We start from the raw sequence: 18,885 nt of genomic DNA, 5'->3' as shown, positions 1-18,885 counted from the left end.
CTAGTTTCAGTGTCACCTGAGCCATCTGTTTTCATGGGTAGGTAGGGGCACGCAGTAGTTGACCTGTAAATCTTCAATGCAGAGAAATCAATAGCAGAGTTAAATGGTGCAAAGTTTCATAAGATTGCCGCTTGGCTACTCACCAGATTGACACAGACATTGATCAGTGACCTAAGGTGAGGCAGGAAGGATATGATTGGCTGCCTCTGAAGTGTCAAACAAACCCCTTCAATCAAATTGCTGGCAGGCTCCCACTCAACCTGTCGCCTGGAATACAATACAGGAGCCATTAGGAGGCTGGCTCCTTTCTGGAGACAGTCTGAAACAAGTGAAGGAGACAGTGACTCTGACACCATCTAGGACAGGACGTGTGTGTCTGAGACAACACCGTGCTTCAATGGATGAGGTTTACCCATGCTGTTCCAAAAGTACAGAGCACACTGGGAGGGGAAGAAGATACTGAAAACGTAGCAGAGGCACTCCTGCCCCACCGACTAATGAGACAAAATCTATTGAAGAAAAAAACAGAGGTGATGAATGGGTGGCAATTTTAAATTCCTAATTTCAGACTGAGCAAGGATTTTCAGATTACCATAGTAAGAGATCAACCCATGGGCCAGCACTTCCAGAGAACTAATCTGTTCTGGCAGCATCTCTGAAGTTTATTGATGAGACTACACTCAATTCTACTCATTTATACATCACATCACTACTGATTAGATTTATATGGCCTTACTCTTGTCAAAAAGATCACATTTGGGGGAAAAAAGGTATATTTAAATAATCTTATCCAGGCGCAGGTGACTCATGCCTGTAATTGTAGCTACCCAGGAAGCTGAGATCTGAGGACTGTGGTTTGAAGCCAGCCTGGGCAGGTTCATATCTCCACTTAATCACAGAAAAAGCCAGAAGTGATGCTGTAGCTCAAGTTTTAGGCTGCTAAATGAGCTTGGGGACTGTGCCCAGGCTCAGAGTTCAAGTCCCAGGACCGGTCAAGAAAAAAACCAAAACAAAATAGTATTCTTCCTTGGCCAAACAAAAAATGATACTTTTAGTCACTATCTGTGGTACTATAAATGGTGGTTGCACATAATCTGTGGGATTCTTTTTTGTAATAAAACAAAGTTTATATTTGTCCTACTATCAAAAATTGCATCTCCCAGTAAGCAATGCCAGTGGCTTACGCCTGTTATCCTAGCAACTCAGGAGGCTAAGATCTCAGGATTGAAGTTTAAGGTCACCAGCCCAAGCAGGAAAAACTGTAAGACTCTTATCTCTGTCAACTCTTCAAAAAAGCTATAAGTGGGGCTGTGGTAAAAACAAAAACAAAAATAAAAACAAAAAAATCTAGCCTTGAGCAAAAGGGCCAGGGACAGAGACTAGGCCCTGAATTCAAGCCTCAGGATCAGCACAAAAACAAAACAAAACCCAGATTAATCCATGATACTTCATATATGTTTCCCAAGAAAAACCGCTGATAATTGACAAAGTCTATGTACTAATTCAGTAATCTATCTTTAGAAAACATACTGGTATTTACAATGGCTTAATTATGTGACAAACGGTCTAATTTGTGGTGTTTAACATCTTTGATACTGAATTATTTAAGAGAAATTTCTTTTGACACACACTTGTAAGAGTTACAAGTCTTTGATCGGGCATCTGCCAATAAGCACAAATGCTCTACTTGGACCTCTAAGGAAATAGTGCTTTCAAACTGGCGTGTTCATGCCAGTGCAGATAGCTTTGGCATAGACAGTCACCACCATTGTACAAAGGAATATAACAACAAGCCATCCATTAATAGCATGAAACCACCTAATATGTTCTCCAGTGGCTGCTGAGATGGCCTAAACATGAAAAAACACAGGCTGATCCCTCCAGAAATTCTATCTGAACCCTACAAACTCTTGGGAATTGTATTGATTCTTGTATTTGAAGTTAAATTGATAATTGATCTAGGGTCTGAGTGAAAAGAATGACCAGCTCTGCCCATGAAGGTAAGTTTGAAATGTATAGTTAGTGGCTTACCAGGATCTTCCAGTTCTAGACACCCTGCTTTCTAGTGTGATAGTGTTCCTGTTGGGCTCATATCTCCAGGGAGAGGCGTCTGCTCACAGACCCGGGTCTACTTAATGCTTATCTCTTAGGTCACGGAACAGCAGCCAGGTGGCACGTGCGTAGATAGAGAGTTCCACTGCATTAGGTCTGAGGGAGCTGCTTGTTACAATTTGATATGCTTGTAAGCTCTGGATTCTGCTAAAACTTGGTACTTTTTAAAATCGATATCTGAATATTTGAACTTATAAATTCAGCACTTAGAACATGAACTCTTCTTTCTTCTTTCTTGTTATTTTTTAAATAAGGCATATTTTGTCTTATTTAAAAAGGATCTGAAGAATTTGAGTTTTTTAGCTGTATCAGATCTTCAGAGGAGGGGCACGTAATCTAAGAAATAGGCTTTTATTCCAGAGAAATATATGTATGTATGCATGCATGTAGGAATGTATGTATGCATTTTAAATTCTTTTACTTAACACATGCACATTTTTAAAGAAAATGTGACATCTTTAAAACAGATCCTATGGCATAATCCCTGATTAGCTATGCACAGATACCAACAGAAAATGTCTACGTCATTCATTCAATTCTAGATTGACCCCTCTATCTTAAAAATAAATCAATGGTAAGTTCTAACTTTGCGACTGTCATTTCAGCAGCTGTCTAGTATCTCCTCACCTCAAAGTAGGCATCTTATGAATTTTGTTGAACATCCTATCCAGTCTCTTCAGAATGAGAATAAGGGCCGGCCTCACTGCCTCGGCTGTCCAGTCTGTGATGGGTAACATCTCCATGATGTAGCGCCGAAGCCCACGGCTTTCCATTGTCTGGGTATCATATGGTGCCAGCTTCAGAAGAGAGTGTGCGATTTCTGCCAACCTGAAATAATTTTTTAAAAAGAAAAGCATAGAAGACTACCAGAGGATTCTCACTTCGCAGCATCATGCTAATTACTGCCAGCCAATCACCAATTCCCTGAACTAAAAGAATATTCTTTCCAACTTAGAAAAAATCATATTAAGTGAAGTAAGCCAGACTCAAAAGAACATAGGCTCGATGGTTTCCCTTGTTTGTCATAATCAGTAGAAACCTTGGGCTCTCCTAGCAGAGATTTGCAATAGAGCAAAACCTAGATACATAAGACCATATAGTAGGACGCTAAATGAAAGGATCTCTAGAATATAGAAACAAAAGTCACATAATGAGTGATTGTTGTCCTTAATGTACTATGTTATCTCTCATCTCTTTTGCTGTCCCTTGGTTATCTCATATTGTTACAGTATTTCACTTTGTTATCTGATATATTGGATATATGCATATTTGGTTATTTGAAAGTGGATAGGGAAGGGGGGAAACAAGATAAAGGGTGGGGTGGGGGGGAGGGAAATGGGGACCAAGACATGAGAAAGGGTATCAATGTGTGTGAAGTAATGCACCTTCTATCTGGTGAATATAATGTAACCCTTTTATTAATTACAATAAAAATATATGAAAAAAGAATATTCTTTCCAGCGTCCTACCTTTGTTCTCTTTCTCCATATCAACTATAGTGGTAGCTCTACATGCATGCATACTAATGAAGAATTGTGGAATGATTCAGAGGAGAAACTGATGAGAAAATTCAATTGTGAGGAAACAACCCCTCAAAGATGAAATATATCACTTTGTGTGTATGTTTCTCTCCCTCTCTCTCTCTCTCTCTCTCTCTCTCTCTCTCTCTCTCTCTCTCTCTCTCTCTCTCTCTCTCTCTCCCTCTCTCTCTCTCTCTCTCTGGGTTTGTGTATGTGTGTACACACGTGCATGGACACATGCATTATTATATTAGGAGTCATACAATGTTAGTACTGAGTTTTTCTTTTTCTCACATATTCACTACAGAATATTTTTGTCAGTCCTGGGGCTTGAACTCAGGGTCTGGGTGTTGTGCTTGAGCCTCTTTGTGGTCAAGGCTAGTGCTCTACTACTTGAGCCACAGTTCTACTTCTCCTTTTTGAATGGTTATTTGGAGATAAGAGTTTCATGGGGACCTTTGAAGTTCGATCCTCAGATCCTCAGCCTCCTGAGTAGCTAGGATTACAGGTATGAGCCATCAGTGCCTGGCTTAACTAATAATAAAGGAACATGACAACTGTTGTGAGATATCAGGAGAAATACTTCAAAGGATCTGTAGCCTAAAAGCTCTCCAGGCATTTCGTTTTAGAAATCACAGCCAAGCCATTGGCTCTTTACCTGGATTGCTTTAACAAGTACTTCATCTGTCTAGTCATGGGAGAACTCACTATATGGCCATTCCATCACTGGGGTCCATACTGTGGGTGGTCTCACATTCCCTCCAGTCTTTTTTTCCTATTAGGTTTAATTCCAGACACATAAATTCAATGTATCTTCTTCATGGTCACTCCCCTTTTTTAGAAACAAGTTACTGTCTCTTCACCTACAGCATCTCTTTTCATTCTCCTGGAAATTGTGTGTGATTTTTGATGCTCTAAGGAAATCACTTTAAACACTTTGGTTTCTTTGATTCTCATAAATGTGACATGCAGCAAGCAATTTACTTCTCAGCTTGTTCATGAAATAGTCAAGAATATGTCTATAAGCATTTATTTCTTTTCCTTATCATTTTAAAGATAGTTATCGAACATGTTTGAGCATGACCACAATGTCTACTGTATGTTTATGCATAATGTGTAAGCTGAATTTGAGAGTCATTAAATCAATTACTACCTGAATTTCCTCCATCACTGATCATAAGACAAAAAATATTAGGTTGAACTACAACAGAATTTCCCTTTCACAAAATATTTGTTGAATTATCCCAACAAACAATTTCTTTTTATCCCCCAATTTCTTTCTTTACTTTTCTGTGCTGGTTTTGGGGCTGGAACTATGGGCCTGTGCTAGTCGTGGGGCTTGAACTCAGGGCCTGAGCACTGTCCTTGGGCTTTTCTCAAGGCTAGCACTTTGCCACTTGAGCCACAGCACCACTTTCAGCTTTTTTTTCTATGTATTTGGTACTGAGGAATCGAACCTGGGTCTTCATGCATGCTAGGCAAGCACTCTTACCACTAGGACAAACTCCTGGCCTTTTTTGTTTGTTTATTTGTTTTTTGATGTTTAATGGGAGATAAGAATCTCATGGGCTTTACTGTGCAAGCTGGCTTTGAACTACTATCTTCAGGTCTCAGCCTCCTGAGTAGCTAGGATTATAGGTGTGAGCCACCACCTGCCCCACATTCTATAGGGAAGACTGAGATGGTCGCGTATATGGTAGAGCATCTGCCTAGCAAGAATAAGGACCTGAGTTTAAAGTTTAGTACCACTAGAAAAAAATGTTACTCTGTGTGTGTGTGTGTGTGTGTGTGTGTGTGTGTGTTCCCTCAATGAGTACACAAGAGATCTTTCTAAGAGAAGGAAAGAAGGGAGGGAGAGAGAAGAAAAACAGTAGGAAGGAGAAACAATAGGGGAGGGAGGAGGACTACAGATCTTGTCCTACTTGCTTTGGGCAATCTGGGTTGCTCTGAGAAGGGCAAATGAGCCAATAAGTACCTTTATGATATTTTATATAATTAGGATTACCGTTCCTGAGAGCCTTGTAATGAGCCACATATTCTGCACATGCAGGGGTCTAGCTTGCTTCCAATATTAGTTCTTAGCACTTCTTAGCAAATCTAAATTCTTCCTTCAAACACACCTGCATCTTTGCTACCATGCTGTTTCTCTTTCAGTCAACTCCTTTTCTTTGGATGATAGCCATTCTTATATTTTAAAATATCACGCATAGTTCCTGCATGTATATGTTTAGTTTGAATTTTACCTACAGCGGTTCACTTAAATTATAAGAGAAAACCCTAATTATATCCTCTGCCAGGCCTAGGATCTAAGCATCTGGATCTCACATCTTCATCAGCATAAAATATCTCTTTGGGCAGAGAGCATGTAGGGATGTCCTTCCCCAAAGGGTACAATACGACATTAATAGAAGGTACTTAGTCTACATATTGCCTGGGTGGTATTTTTTTCTCCTATGAGAGAATGCAGGTTATAAAGTAAGCATGCTGTTGCATAACAACAATGCTGGCTCCAGATAAGTTGTTCTTGACAAATTAATGAGCTATGACAGCATGCTTTACACACGTAAGAAATTTGCCCTTTACCTACTACAGGGTTATATCCAAGGCCATTGTTCAACAAAAAGCAACCAGAAATACTTTGTTAATTATTATTTTTAATTTTACATGTTAAGTTTTAGAACTTTAAAAAATTGCTACTATAAGGGTGCTGCAGATAGTACTTTTGTATTTTTATAATCAACACCCCATCTCACTGTAGAGCCAAGGTTCTTCTGAAACTTTTTAGCTTCAAGTTATTATCCTCTGCTGCCGCATCCTCTTCTGACCAGTGATTACCACTCTGTATATATCGATAGGATGACATTATTTAAAAAGGAATTGTTCCAGCAAGCAATTCTTTTCATCTTGTTGATGCTATAATTTTATAATTGATTATTTTTCATGTATTGTTTTAAGAATCCAGGAGCTTCATATCAACTTTATGGTTCATGAATAACATGAATATGATCTCTTATCATTTCTGTACTATTATTATCATAATTATTTCCTTGATTATTTGTGCATTCTATCCTTTGCCTCATATAATTTTCTAAGTTGTCTGAAATCTTTTTTTTTTTTTTTTTTTCCCAGTCCTGGGCTTAAGCTCAGGGCCTGAAGACTGTCATTGGATTTTTCTCAAGGCTAGAACTCTACCACTTGAGCCTCAGCACCACTTCTGGCTTTTTCTAAGTGTGTGGTACCAAGGAATCAAACCCGGGTCTTCATGCATGCTAGGCAAGTACTCTACCACTAGGCCAAACTCCCAGCTCTCTGAAATCTTATATAAAAGGATAATTTTAACATTTCCAACATTATTTTCTTGCATTGTGCTGAGGTATTATGCATTATCTCGAGGGATAAACTTTATTTTAATATCCCTCTATATCTAGCATAATGTTTGAATCGCTTTCAAACATTAGTATCTATTATCTTAGATCTGTGCTAGATAACGAACTAATTCATTTAAATGATATCTCATGCATCTTTTAATAGGTGATAACCTCTAGAGGGAGCTCCAGGCCATTTGACTCCCCTCCTCTCCTTCCAAATTCCCTAAGGACTAATGCAGGTGGTCTTTATTCAGTTAAAGGAGTCTCCTCCCTCCCCCCTTCTGACACACACACACACACACACACACACACACACACACACACACACACACACACACACACACATCTTCTAGGAGTGTTTTCCCTTGTACTTGCCAAATGGGTGTTGGTGATAATAGTGGTTTTCTGACTCTATGAATGTATTTGTTCACAAAATTACTCAGTCAACTAGAGATGATCTGGGGGAGGGGAACCCTTGGTTGTCATGGCAACAAGGCCCGGAATTTCCCTCCCCTTTCTTTGAAACCTTCTGTTTAGGAGCTAAACTTCTCAGTGTGAAGTAAGTTCCTCTCTGTTAGGGCACTGTCACAAGTGTGAGCACTTGAGAGGCTCTGGAGCTCTCTGATACAGATGGCTGTGTGCCCCCACGTAAGGAAATGAAACAGGCCTGCAGGAGAGAAAGTCTATATTCATCCTACATTTCTTCCTTTGTCATTTTCCTTCACTTGCTTCCAAAAAAAAAAATTCAACAAGAAGGAAGTTGGAATGTTTTGTCAAATTGTAATGCCATTTCTAAATATCTGTCTTTATTTAGTTATATATATATATATTTCTAAGCAAATATTTTGTGATCCTAAAATTTTTCTTTCAAGGAATTTTTTTATGATGCTTTACAAATTTAGTAATCTGAATAACAGGTTGTCTGGAATCATATTTCTTTTAAGAATCTGAAAATATAAACATAGGCTTTATCAAATGGAGCAGGTGAGAAGGCATCTTCACAAAAAGAGGGAAAAACAAGTGCGCAGAGATGCGATTCCAGAACCACTTATTGGAAGACCAGGAATAAAAAAATGATTAATGATGACTGGCTCCTCCAGTTCAGAATTTTTTTTAACCAAGACACTTTTGAACTAGTGAAGTTCTCACACACAAGTTTAAAGAACATTTCAGGCCCAAGTCAAATATGGTAAGGAGTGAAGATCACTCACTTTCTTGGAGTGTTTATTATTGTGGCTTGAGATGGTCTAGTTTCCAAACAAGTCATTATTAGAAAGTAGCAGCATGTTTCTTTGTTTTCATATGAAATAACAGAAGTACTGGATTCTTGTGAAATATTAGAATCTGGATTATTAAGTAGTACTTAGATGGAGCTTACTGTTTGAAGAATCCAGGAAATGAATTTCCCTTTCATTCCCATGTCCAACTTGAAATTCATTTTTAAACAATGTAAACTTTACCAAAGGATTTGTGTATGATATGTGTATATAAGCCGTAGAAAGCAAATAATTTTGTTCCTCAAAGTTTTAACTTAGAAACCCCCCCCTCCCTTCATCTCCCCACCCACACATCCCAGGCCAACACATTCTCACAGACGCAAGGCCCAAGAAATCCATACTCTGGGCAGGAAAAATAAGTATGTACCTCATGTGGGACTTTACATCCAGCAGCTCCAGGGCCGTGACCCGTGGTTCCCCGGCCAGGTTTTGCAAGATTTTTAACCTTGGCCCACAGTGCTTGTAGAATTCTGTGCAAATATTCAGCAGAGATTCCCGAGGTCTCCTGAATTCTTCCCGAGCCATTCGTTCATCCAGCTCCTCTCTGGGGAGACCTTGTCCCTCTTCCAGTAAGTGAAGGTTTTCCCTAGAAAATTAGAAAAGAATAACCAGGGGTCCGCAAAGTTGTGCATCTTAACTCTGAGAGAAGAATGTCACTCTGGAGGAAAAAAAGGGTAGAAGATTTCTGTTGGGTTAAGGAATTGGTAGCATGAGGCCCAGGAAAAGCTGATCTGGAGCATAAAAGGAATTCAGGAGCCAAGAAGAAATTGCCACCTACCCCAAATTGTAGTGACTGTATGTTAGCCACTTCCTGATGGATTTATATGGAAATGATATGTCAAATATATTAATGGAACCAAAACTCAGTCCCCAAAGCAATCATCTCATCATGTCTGAACTGGTAGGAAATTACAGCAAGAGTTTCTGTACCTGATAAAGTGCAGTTTGGCTCCTTGCTCCTGGTGCCTGGAAGTCAGAAAAATAATTACATAACAATCAGAACAAAACCAGGTCTTTTTCTTACAAAACTTCTTTTTTTTTAATATGAAAAGCCTCTAAGGAATATATTATAGCATCACAAACATACATATTATTCCTAAAATATGAAATCTTGTGTGTGTGTGTGCACATGCATGCATGTGCCAATGCTTGGGCTTGCCCTCAAGGCCTGGGCATTATTCCTTATCTTTTTGCGCCATATTTCTACTTTAAGTGCTGCCCCTCTACCTCCGGCCCGTAGTTCATTGGAAATCCTCAGGGTAGCATCAAAATTCTCAGATCTCAGTCTCCTGAGTAATTAAGATCACAGTCATGAACCACTCGTCCTGGAATAATATTTAATTTGGCTACTGCAATGATAGCTATTATGAAAGGCGATTCATTGCCCTATAAGTTCCATAAAGGAAAATGTAAACATGAATAAAAACTCATGGAATCTAGCCAAAGGAAAGATATGTTTGAGAACTGCAATCTAAGATATACTATTAACACTGTGTGTTCTGTTTCAAGTGACCACAGGAAGACATGGTCATCTTCCTTTCATTCTAAGACCAAAGACAATCTGTTTTCTCCACACACCAGTCATCAAGTAGTTGAATCTGACCCACTGTACCTAGCGAACCCTCTCCATATCATTTAAATGATGTAATTCCTTAATGTAATAAACTAATCCAAGGTTCACCTTCATATCAGGCAATATGTAGTTTGGTTTGAAGTTACTCTTACTTTATTTTTAATTCCAATAGGGAATAGAAGTAACAGTAAATTAGCTTGATATAAATAATGATACTATGTTTAGGGAAAACAGGAAAATTTTAAATTTCTCCATATAATCTCCCTGCTAATACTTCCTACTAGGAAATGAACTTTTTCTTAAGAAGATTTTGGGTTGACCATTGTCTTAACTCAACCTTACAAGAGGAAACTATTTAGAATCTGCGGTGGTATCTGAAGGTTACTGCAAATAGAATGCAGTAGATAAAACATTAGCAAGTATGGCCTGTGTCTGAACCACACCCAAACAAAGAAAGGGATGAAATGGATAATATGGGCTTTGTTAAAGGACCTGAGTCAAAGCCTGGATGAAATGTCTGAGAAAATCGTCCCCAGGAATGAGACGCCATCTGCTGACCACAGTTTCATTGGGAGCAAAAATGAAACAACTGTAGTGACTGGCAAAACACATGGGAGCTAGAGACTAAATGCACTAGATGCCAAGACACAAATTCCAATTCAAGGTTCTCTTTGATGAGTTTGAAAAAAGCTGTGGTATTTTCTTGTCACAAAACTCTTACCCTTTTTTCTTTTACTTGGAGTTTTTTACACTTAATAGTGCCATTTTGGGGGATTTCTCTTATTCTCAGCAATGGAAAATCAGGTTGTATAATACTGAATGATTCTAGAAAAACAAGGCCCAGTGAATTACCTAGTGTTTACTCCAGATGACATGGTGTGGTTGGCTGTGGTGGTTCCTTTATGACCTTGATCACACCGGCTCATCTGTGGGGCTGTCATGGGCCTGTAACATTGACGACAATAGCCATATCAAAATGACAGAGATGGAAACATTTAGTAGACCCTCAAGTTGTTGAGAATATAGGTAGTGTTAAAGGCAGTTTAGAAAAGTTTTTGCAAAGATAGGCTGTCTAATTCTGAGCATTTATGTCACGCATCTCTGTCTGTCCCAAGAGGTCAATGTTAACAACAATATTGATTCCCATGGACCTATGAGCTTTCCATTATTCAGTTCTTCTATTTCTTGGTTCTGAGTAATAAACTCTGATGCTTCAAATAAGACACATGATCTAATTTCTAAGTCGGTATGGAGAGTTGAGAGATTATTTTTTCATGTACGGTTAACCTTCTAGACAATACTAATAGTAGTATGCATACTTCTTGGATAAGATAAACCCCTAAGAAGACATCAAAGAATGACATTTCCTAACGAGAATTAGACCTTAGGCTACTTAGTTGCATTAGGCCAAATTTAAAAATGGCCCTAAGACCTTTGCGGGCTGATGTTAGTTGGTGACTGTTTTGCCACATACCAACAGGGCAAAGGAAAAGATTTCTAGGCAGATTTCATTTAATCACAATAGGCCTATAAAAGACGACTATTTCCTCTGGCTGGTGGCATGACAAAGATTCTGATAGACAGGGGATAGGTTTTCTGAGTGCAGAGAATGGCTGAGGACTCTCAGACAAAAGCTGTATGAAACAGAAAGATCCATTGAGTCATACATATATATTATACACATATAATATATATTATGTGTATATATATTATATGTGTATAATATATATGTCTTGCAGTTTATATTTGCTGCATAATTTCTAAAATTATGATAAAAACAAAACCTCCTAATATCACATACCATAAAATACTAATGTAGATATTTCACATCTTATAATATGGTAGCTAATGAAAAATGTGACAGACCTTTACATTTTTCACTAACTTGGTTAACCCTTTTACTAAAGAACTGTCTTAGGCATGGGTTTAAAATAACCTCAAAGCTATAAGCAATTGTGTATTTATCAATCACCGTAGGTACATCATTTTAATCACTACTACCTACCACCACTACCACAACAACTACTATTACTATTCAGAGTAGTCAGCGTTGTCAAGATAACTTAAGGACTATGTGCATTTGTAAGCCATAAGGATCTGAGTAGCCATTTATAAACACAAGGATAGAAATCTGTATTGATGTAGGTTTTACAGACATGTAGCCACAATGATTTTCCTTCATCTTTTCAGTGGATACATAAAATTTAAAGCTATAGTCATTTCTGCCACTACTGTCACCTGGTGAGGACCTCCACACTGTACAGAAGGGCTTGTAGGGACGTAGCAAGAGCAGCTGTGGCAGCAATCTCTTCTCGGGCAGCAGGCACTGTCTCCACCTGTGATGTCTGTCTCTTTAGCTTTTGAAGGTAACATGGAACTAGAGCTTCCAAGACCATCAGCATCTGAAGACTGCAGGCAACAGAAAGAAAACCCAACTCACATCTGACTTCTACTTTCAGAGGTTATAGCATACTTAGGAGCATGGATAAGGCCTCTGGAGAGATAAGGGATTCTCATCTTTCTTCTCCCTCCCATCAAAACTGAGTGGTTAGTAGAGGTCCAGTAATTACTCATACATGAATACCAAAGCTTGAAAGAGCAGAAGAATGGGGATTTGTAAATGTCTACTGGATTGTGGGTTCTGAAGAAACAGGCTTCTGAATCCTCAACAAAACTTCTCTTTAGGAATTTTTGGTGTGATAGCTAAGTTGAAACAATGTAGAAATGAGACTAAACCTTTTCTAGGAGGCTGGCTTCAGAAAGCATGAGCCATTTTATAGCAAGAGACTGTGGAAACAGTGATTGTGATGAGGTTTGGAAACATGGCTACTTACTTGGGGTGGGGCAGTATGTGTGTTAGACGTTACTCCTTGGAGAACGCCCATGCTTAGGGCAATGTTGATGTGACAGGGACACCATCAAAGGAGGGAGGGTAAAGAATCAATCATTGCAGAAAATGGATTCTCACCTTTAAAACTGCTAAGTGCATAACTCCCACATAAATATTTTGCTAAGAGAGTCTGACAATTGTGTTTAAGTTTCTAAGACATGGGTTTGAGGAAACAACACTAAAGAACTGGGAACAAAGTTTTTGCTTGATTCATCTGCCTTTCTAGAGATACCAGGGAGTCTCTGCTGGTCTTTGCAGACACTGAGAACTGCTTTCTGAAAGTTTAGCTGTTCCTAAAGTAAGTGCTGTAAAGGCAGGAAATAGCAATTTACAGAACTTGATAAGTACAGTAGGAGTCAGACTCTTGAGCCCTATCACCTCTGATAGGATTAAAAAGATAAGCAAGAAATCAGTTGTGATTCCTGCAAAATACCTTATGGATTAATTATTTTAACAGAAAAGTTGGTAAAACAAAAACAATAACTGAAGTTCAGAATCTGAGGCAGCCTGATATCACTTGGACATACCAAGTTTTGGAAGAAAATGAAGCTTAGTGAGTTCATACAGAGATTATGTTGCAGTTTTCTTTTTCTCCTAATGGAGTTTTTCAAGTTGTAAATAATATTTGTGTGCTGGTGAGAGGGAAAATTCATGAAACCACTTCATAATATTTGTCCTTCGCATCTATTAAAGTAAAATATGCAAATGATCTAGAAAAGCATTTCCGCCCAAAGAGACACATGCGTTAAGTGTTCACAAAGTCATGTGCAAATATTAATTGCAGCATTATTTATAATAGTTGATCACTAGATACAACACAAATATCTGCTAGCAAGAGAAGAAATAACATTTTGCAGTTATACAATCGAATATTATAAATGAATGATAAAGAATAAGATATGATGATTGAGACATGGCTCAGGTGATAGAGCACTTGCCTAGCAAGCTCAAGGCTCTGAGTTCAATTTCCACTTCAGTAAAACAACAAGCAACAACAGAAAATCAACCTACAGTTATACACCATATATAATGAATTATGTGGATGAGTTATAAAATAATATGGAATAACAGAAGTCTGATATTAAAAATATGCCTATGACACTGTTTCACTTAGAGTTCAGAAATACACTAAGCTGACTGATCATGCTGAAAATGAGGGAGTGGTGCCTTATCTGATTTTCCTATTTCAGTCACAATAAATGCCTTAGCCTTATGAATATTTATTCAAGTATAAACATATGGTCCTAAACATTTTATAGGAACAAAAGATACTTATGTAAGAATAACTTAATTACAAGGATTTGCTGATACAAAGATGGAGTTCTATGAGAATATCTCAGGTGGTAACTACTTTAGAAACCTGAACTCCACCCAAGCATCAAGAAGCTCTGAGAAGAATAAAAAATCAGGAGAATCACTTAAAGAAAAAAAATAAATTTAAGCCTAACAATATTGGACTTTGATTTTTCACTAGTTCTGACAAACCATTTCGATAGTAAATTTTTATTCCTTCTGAGTTCAATGTGTTTGAATTTTAACTTGAAAGAGAATTTCATGTCTCTCTGGGAATTTGGCAATGTGAAGATCTGGTAGTTCTTTACATTGCTGGCATTTTAATATTAGATAAAAGATATGCATTTCATTATTGAAATGTCTTAATGTCACTGGATCTCAGTGCAGACTTTTTGGTATATCCTATTCACATACTCAGTTGGAACTGACTATAGAATAGGGAATATAATTTTACATTTAGATACAGAATAGAGTTGGGATTAACTTAATGCAGGGTTTCGATCCATTTTGGGTTTTTTTTTTGAGCTGTGGATATTGTAGAAGGAGCAGGAAAGTAGGAAGAAGCCCACTCAGATGGATTGCAGATTTTACTTCCAGAAGGTCACAGTTGCACCTCTGCTTTACCCCAGACATAATATTTAATCATCAAGGTTTAAGATGACAAATCCTAGGAATGTAAGGAGTCCATTTTCATTTATTCTACATGCTTCCTTCCAATAAACACAGTTCGATTACTATAAATCCTGGTCCCTCTTAGCTTTATTCATTCTGTCCTAGGGAAAAGAAACGATTCATGTAAGGGCAAAATGTATAAAGACATGTGAGCACAATCAATTCAACTCTTTCTTTGTTGCTGGGGAACTTGCCAACAGGGTAGGACTTTTTAACAGGGAGATGAGACTGATGCAGAGCCCAGAGCCAACACCACAGAACTGAGCTGGGATGACTCACCAGCAAAAGATAAGATTTATATTCTTGCCCTTTCTCTGAAAAGTGTTCTTATTGCTTCTTGATAGGAGTTTTCATAGGTTATTTAAAGATCTGCTAAGAAATTTGTTTGCTACTCATTTGTGTTACATGAGGGGAAAATACTTTCCAGCAAGATTAAACATCTTAGTCTCTGCATAATTCCAAATTAGGAAATTTCAAACTAAGGGAGATTTACAATATTTTGTAGAATGCCCACTGTGACACATTTTCCTAAATTTGTTTTAAGTCTTGTCAGATTGTTACAGACTTGATAAGACAAGTATAACCCTTGTATTCATTCCATTTTTTGTTTTTGCAATAGTCACTTTTTCCAGGGCACAGACAAAAGAGCTGCAGTTACCTTCTGAATGACTCTGGAGCATATGCCACCACAGTAACACACAGCTTAATGGCCTCACTGATAGAAAAAGTCAGGTCTTCATTTCCGTAGCAGAAATCTGAAGGAAAAATGTGAAGGTACATAACCGAAATGGATTCTGATCAGGATAAGCAAGCTCATCACTCTAAACATTTTCTTTCCAATTATATTTTGTAGCATTTTCTTTGTTAGAGTTTTATGCATAAATGACAAAAGTTATCATTCTGTTCATCTGAAGGGAAACTCTGTGTTCTATTTTTGAATAGTTGGATAATAAATATATATTTTTTAGGGTAGTTTTAACAATCTTACCTAATAGAATACATTGAAGGCACTTTTAATGGTCTACAATAAAGCACTGAATCTTTATCTTTGAATTACATTGAACTCTACATGTCCCATAATCATAAAAGCTCATTGGGGAAGGTTATTCACTTAGAATTATTGTCCATAATTGAACCTTTTGTAAATTGCAGTAATGAGAACACTGGTCTACAGGACATCATTTAAGTGTGATTTTCAGAGCAGAGGATTTCTTGTTCTTGAAGATCCACAAGAAACTTTTACTTTTTACTTTGCTATTTAGTTTGCATATATATGAAAAACTGCCAGTAGAAAAAGACTCTCAAGAGCAGGTTTGCATTTACCTAACGACTTAAGAGGCTTCTCAGCTTTGACCAGTTCTAGAATGTCTAAGATGTCAGTAGTCTCTCCTTCCAGAGATTGCAGCAAGTCAAACAGACACTGAGCTGACACACCTTTGCTAGGCCCATGATTGGCAGCATCCTGAAAAAAACACCATCGAAAGGGGTGACATGATCAAAACACATTGTGTTCATAAACTGTTTTGTGGAATGGCAACTCCTTCATGCAAGTACTTAAACATAATAAAACATATTTTATAAAAAAGAAAATCATTTTTAGTGTATTGATTCCTACCCCAGCATTAATGTGGATGACAAAGAACTCAAACATCGTAAACACTGTCACCAATCCCAATCACATGTCTATGTGGAATTCTGCTTAGATGACTCTGCAGTCAACAATGTGGCTGGGTAGGACATAATTTTGCAGTGATGTGCCAGAATTTCAGGAGACTGAGGATGATAATCTAGTATAAGGTATTTGTGGCAAATCTTAAAAATATAGCAGAATATAAATGTTAAAAATAGTTCATGCTGGTTGCTTATTTTAGTCAAAGGCTGAACTATGCAGGTTTGGCAATATATCACCAAAATGGAGATACTTGTCATTTCAAATCTCAAAATAAGATTGATTCATTCAATAAAATAGCAAATTGTTGCTGGTAGTGATTCATATTTGAAATCCCAGCTATATTGGACACATAGTTAGAAGGATCATGGTTCAAGATGGACCCAGGCAAAAAAGCACAAGACCCGATCTTAAAATCAACTAAGCTATAAAGGGAGGGAGACATGACTCAAGTAGTAGAGTGCTTGCTTAGCAAGACCTCATGAGGCCCTGCGCTCAAAACCTAGAAATGGCAAAGTAAAATTTTAAAAAAGAGAAAAAAAAAGAAAGTAGAAAATCCTAATTAAGTTCCACTGTACCAGGAACTATTCTGTGCACTGAGACAAAAACGAATCCAAACAAAACAAAACCAACACACATGCACAAAAACCAATAAAATGAAAGAAACAAGAAAACTGGGGAAAAAAAGCCATACAAAACAGATAGAGGTCTTGCTCTTCTGGAATTTGACTTCTACTTCAGAGCTACAGTGGAGATGCACATTAGTGAAACAAACACAGTGCCTTGTATGTGGTGGTGGTAACAATGAAGAAAAAAAGTAAAGCAGAGTAAAATCAAGATACTGTCCTTTTCTATCTTCCATCTTTTTTCACAAATTAAACTTAAAAACTAAGGAGATTATATATACTTTTGGAGCCAAGGTAGAGACTGAAAAAACATGTTGAAGAGAAATGATTCTTTTTTTGTGATAGACAAATGGTTTATGATACTTTTGTCTCCTCGGGTGAAGAAGGGAGTTTGAGATATTGAGCACAAGTTGACCAGGACTTACAGCTTTCAGCAACCTGCTCTATAAAAAACAAACCAACCTCCCCAAACAGATAGATTTAAGAAATGCTTATTGAAGTCAGACCAATACTTGTAGTGGAAACCAGCAATATCCCCTGTAACTGCCGGCTAAATAGCTAGAATTCCATTAGTAACTGACAGCTTTTTTAATATTTGTCTTTTCCAATCAGAGAAAGCCAAATGTGCACTCTTTCCCAATCACTTATTATGTCTTGTTCCTATTTAGCCCACCACAGCCTCCCCAAGTCAACTATCTTTGTGATCAGTCAAGACTGGAGCCTCCTTCCTCCACTTAGGGCTTTCCCATGTCTCTGCCTTTCTGCCTGAACACCAGTTATGTTGGCTGTCTCTCCCGTCATACTGTGATCTCTGAATAAATAGCTTTCACATTTTTCTCTGGGTTGGTCTTCATTCCCACAGAGCTTACTCACAGGAAACTCCAAGAGTGGGGCCACACTAGCAAACAGCTGGAGCACGAAGGGCTTTCGATGCAGAATATAGAACTGGTGACAGGCAAACTCAATGGCTTGACGCAACTGGGGATTGCTTTCATAGTCGGAGTACACCTACAGAGAAATGCCACACGTTGAAAAGGCGTTTTCATAATGTTTCAGATTTGTGCTTGCATGTGAAAACCTCTCACAGCCACGGCAGATAGAAAAAAATAGCTGATTTTATAAAATGATGCAAGAGACAGTAGAATGGCATCACTCTTCTTGAGAGAAATTTGGTAATATACACAAAGATCCTAAAAACGTAAATATACTTTTCCCCAGAATATTTACGACTAGTTTTTCCCAGGAAATCAAAGAAGTCTACCAAAATGTTTATCTAAGAATGCTTCCTATGAGATCACTTATAATACTGGAAAACTTGAAACCACTTAAATTATTTATGTATGACAGTTGGTTATGTGAATTATGGTAATGGAATAGTGTGTAGTTGTTTTAAAAAGGTGCTATAAAGATAAATGTAATCATATTGTGCTCTCCATCCTCTTTACATGAAAAATGGGTTATAAACTTGTATCTATAATATACTGTAACATTTGCCTGAAAAAACTCTGTGTGTGTGTGTGTGTGTGTGTGTGTGTGTGTGCACATTTTCAAGAAGTGTTAATAATGATTATTTAGGATGAAGGATGGTAGGTGTTTCTATTTTCTGTTTAAAGTTTACTTTTTGAATTTTACGGTGCGCACAATTGTTTCTTGTAACTGACCTTGGAGAACATTTTTATTGTTTAAAAATAAGGAAGGCAGTCCGGTGACAGAAGTGAACTTCTCGTCTCTCCTGAGCAAACTATACATTGGCATATGTTATTTTCATAACTGAATTCATTTAATTTATTTTTTTTTACTGGTCCTGAGGCATGAACTCTGGGCCTAGATGCTGTCTCTGAGCTCCTTTTGTTCTAGGATAGCATTCTGCCACTTGAACTACAGT

At 37.7% G+C, this 18,885-nt stretch overlaps 1 protein-coding gene across 6 annotated transcripts in view; it reads right to left on the bottom strand.

Annotated features, from left to right (window-relative positions):
* The window catches only part of Unc80 (unc-80 subunit of NALCN channel complex), a 185,179-nt gene that overhangs the window by 31,496 nt on the left and 134,798 nt on the right, over nucleotides 1–18,885 (bottom strand). For all 6 annotated transcript variants that reach the window (XM_090354730.1, XM_090354731.1, XM_090354734.1 and 3 more), the window contains 9 exons: nucleotides 17,874–18,008; nucleotides 16,029–16,167; nucleotides 15,364–15,460; nucleotides 12,089–12,259; nucleotides 10,703–10,795; nucleotides 9,208–9,243; nucleotides 8,645–8,863; nucleotides 2,740–2,940; nucleotides 144–267 (listed from right to left, as the gene is read on the bottom strand). In XM_090354730.1, coding sequence (XP_090210856.1) covers nucleotides 144–267; nucleotides 2,740–2,940; nucleotides 8,645–8,863; nucleotides 9,208–9,243; nucleotides 10,703–10,795; nucleotides 12,089–12,259; nucleotides 15,364–15,460; nucleotides 16,029–16,167; nucleotides 17,874–18,008 — 1,215 coding nt within the window. The remainder of the gene's footprint in view (nucleotides 1–143; nucleotides 268–2,739; nucleotides 2,941–8,644; nucleotides 8,864–9,207; nucleotides 9,244–10,702; nucleotides 10,796–12,088; nucleotides 12,260–15,363; nucleotides 15,461–16,028; nucleotides 16,168–17,873; nucleotides 18,009–18,885) is intronic.

This window comes from Megascapheus bottae, chromosome 21 (genome assembly GCF_031878675.1).
Source record: "Megascapheus bottae isolate mThoBot1 chromosome 21, mThoBot2.hap1, whole genome shotgun sequence".
In the NCBI taxonomy this organism is placed as follows: Eukaryota; Metazoa; Chordata; class Mammalia; order Rodentia; family Geomyidae; genus Megascapheus; species Megascapheus bottae.
Note: the sequence above shows the minus strand (reverse complement) of the source record. Positions and strands in the feature narration are given on the sequence as shown.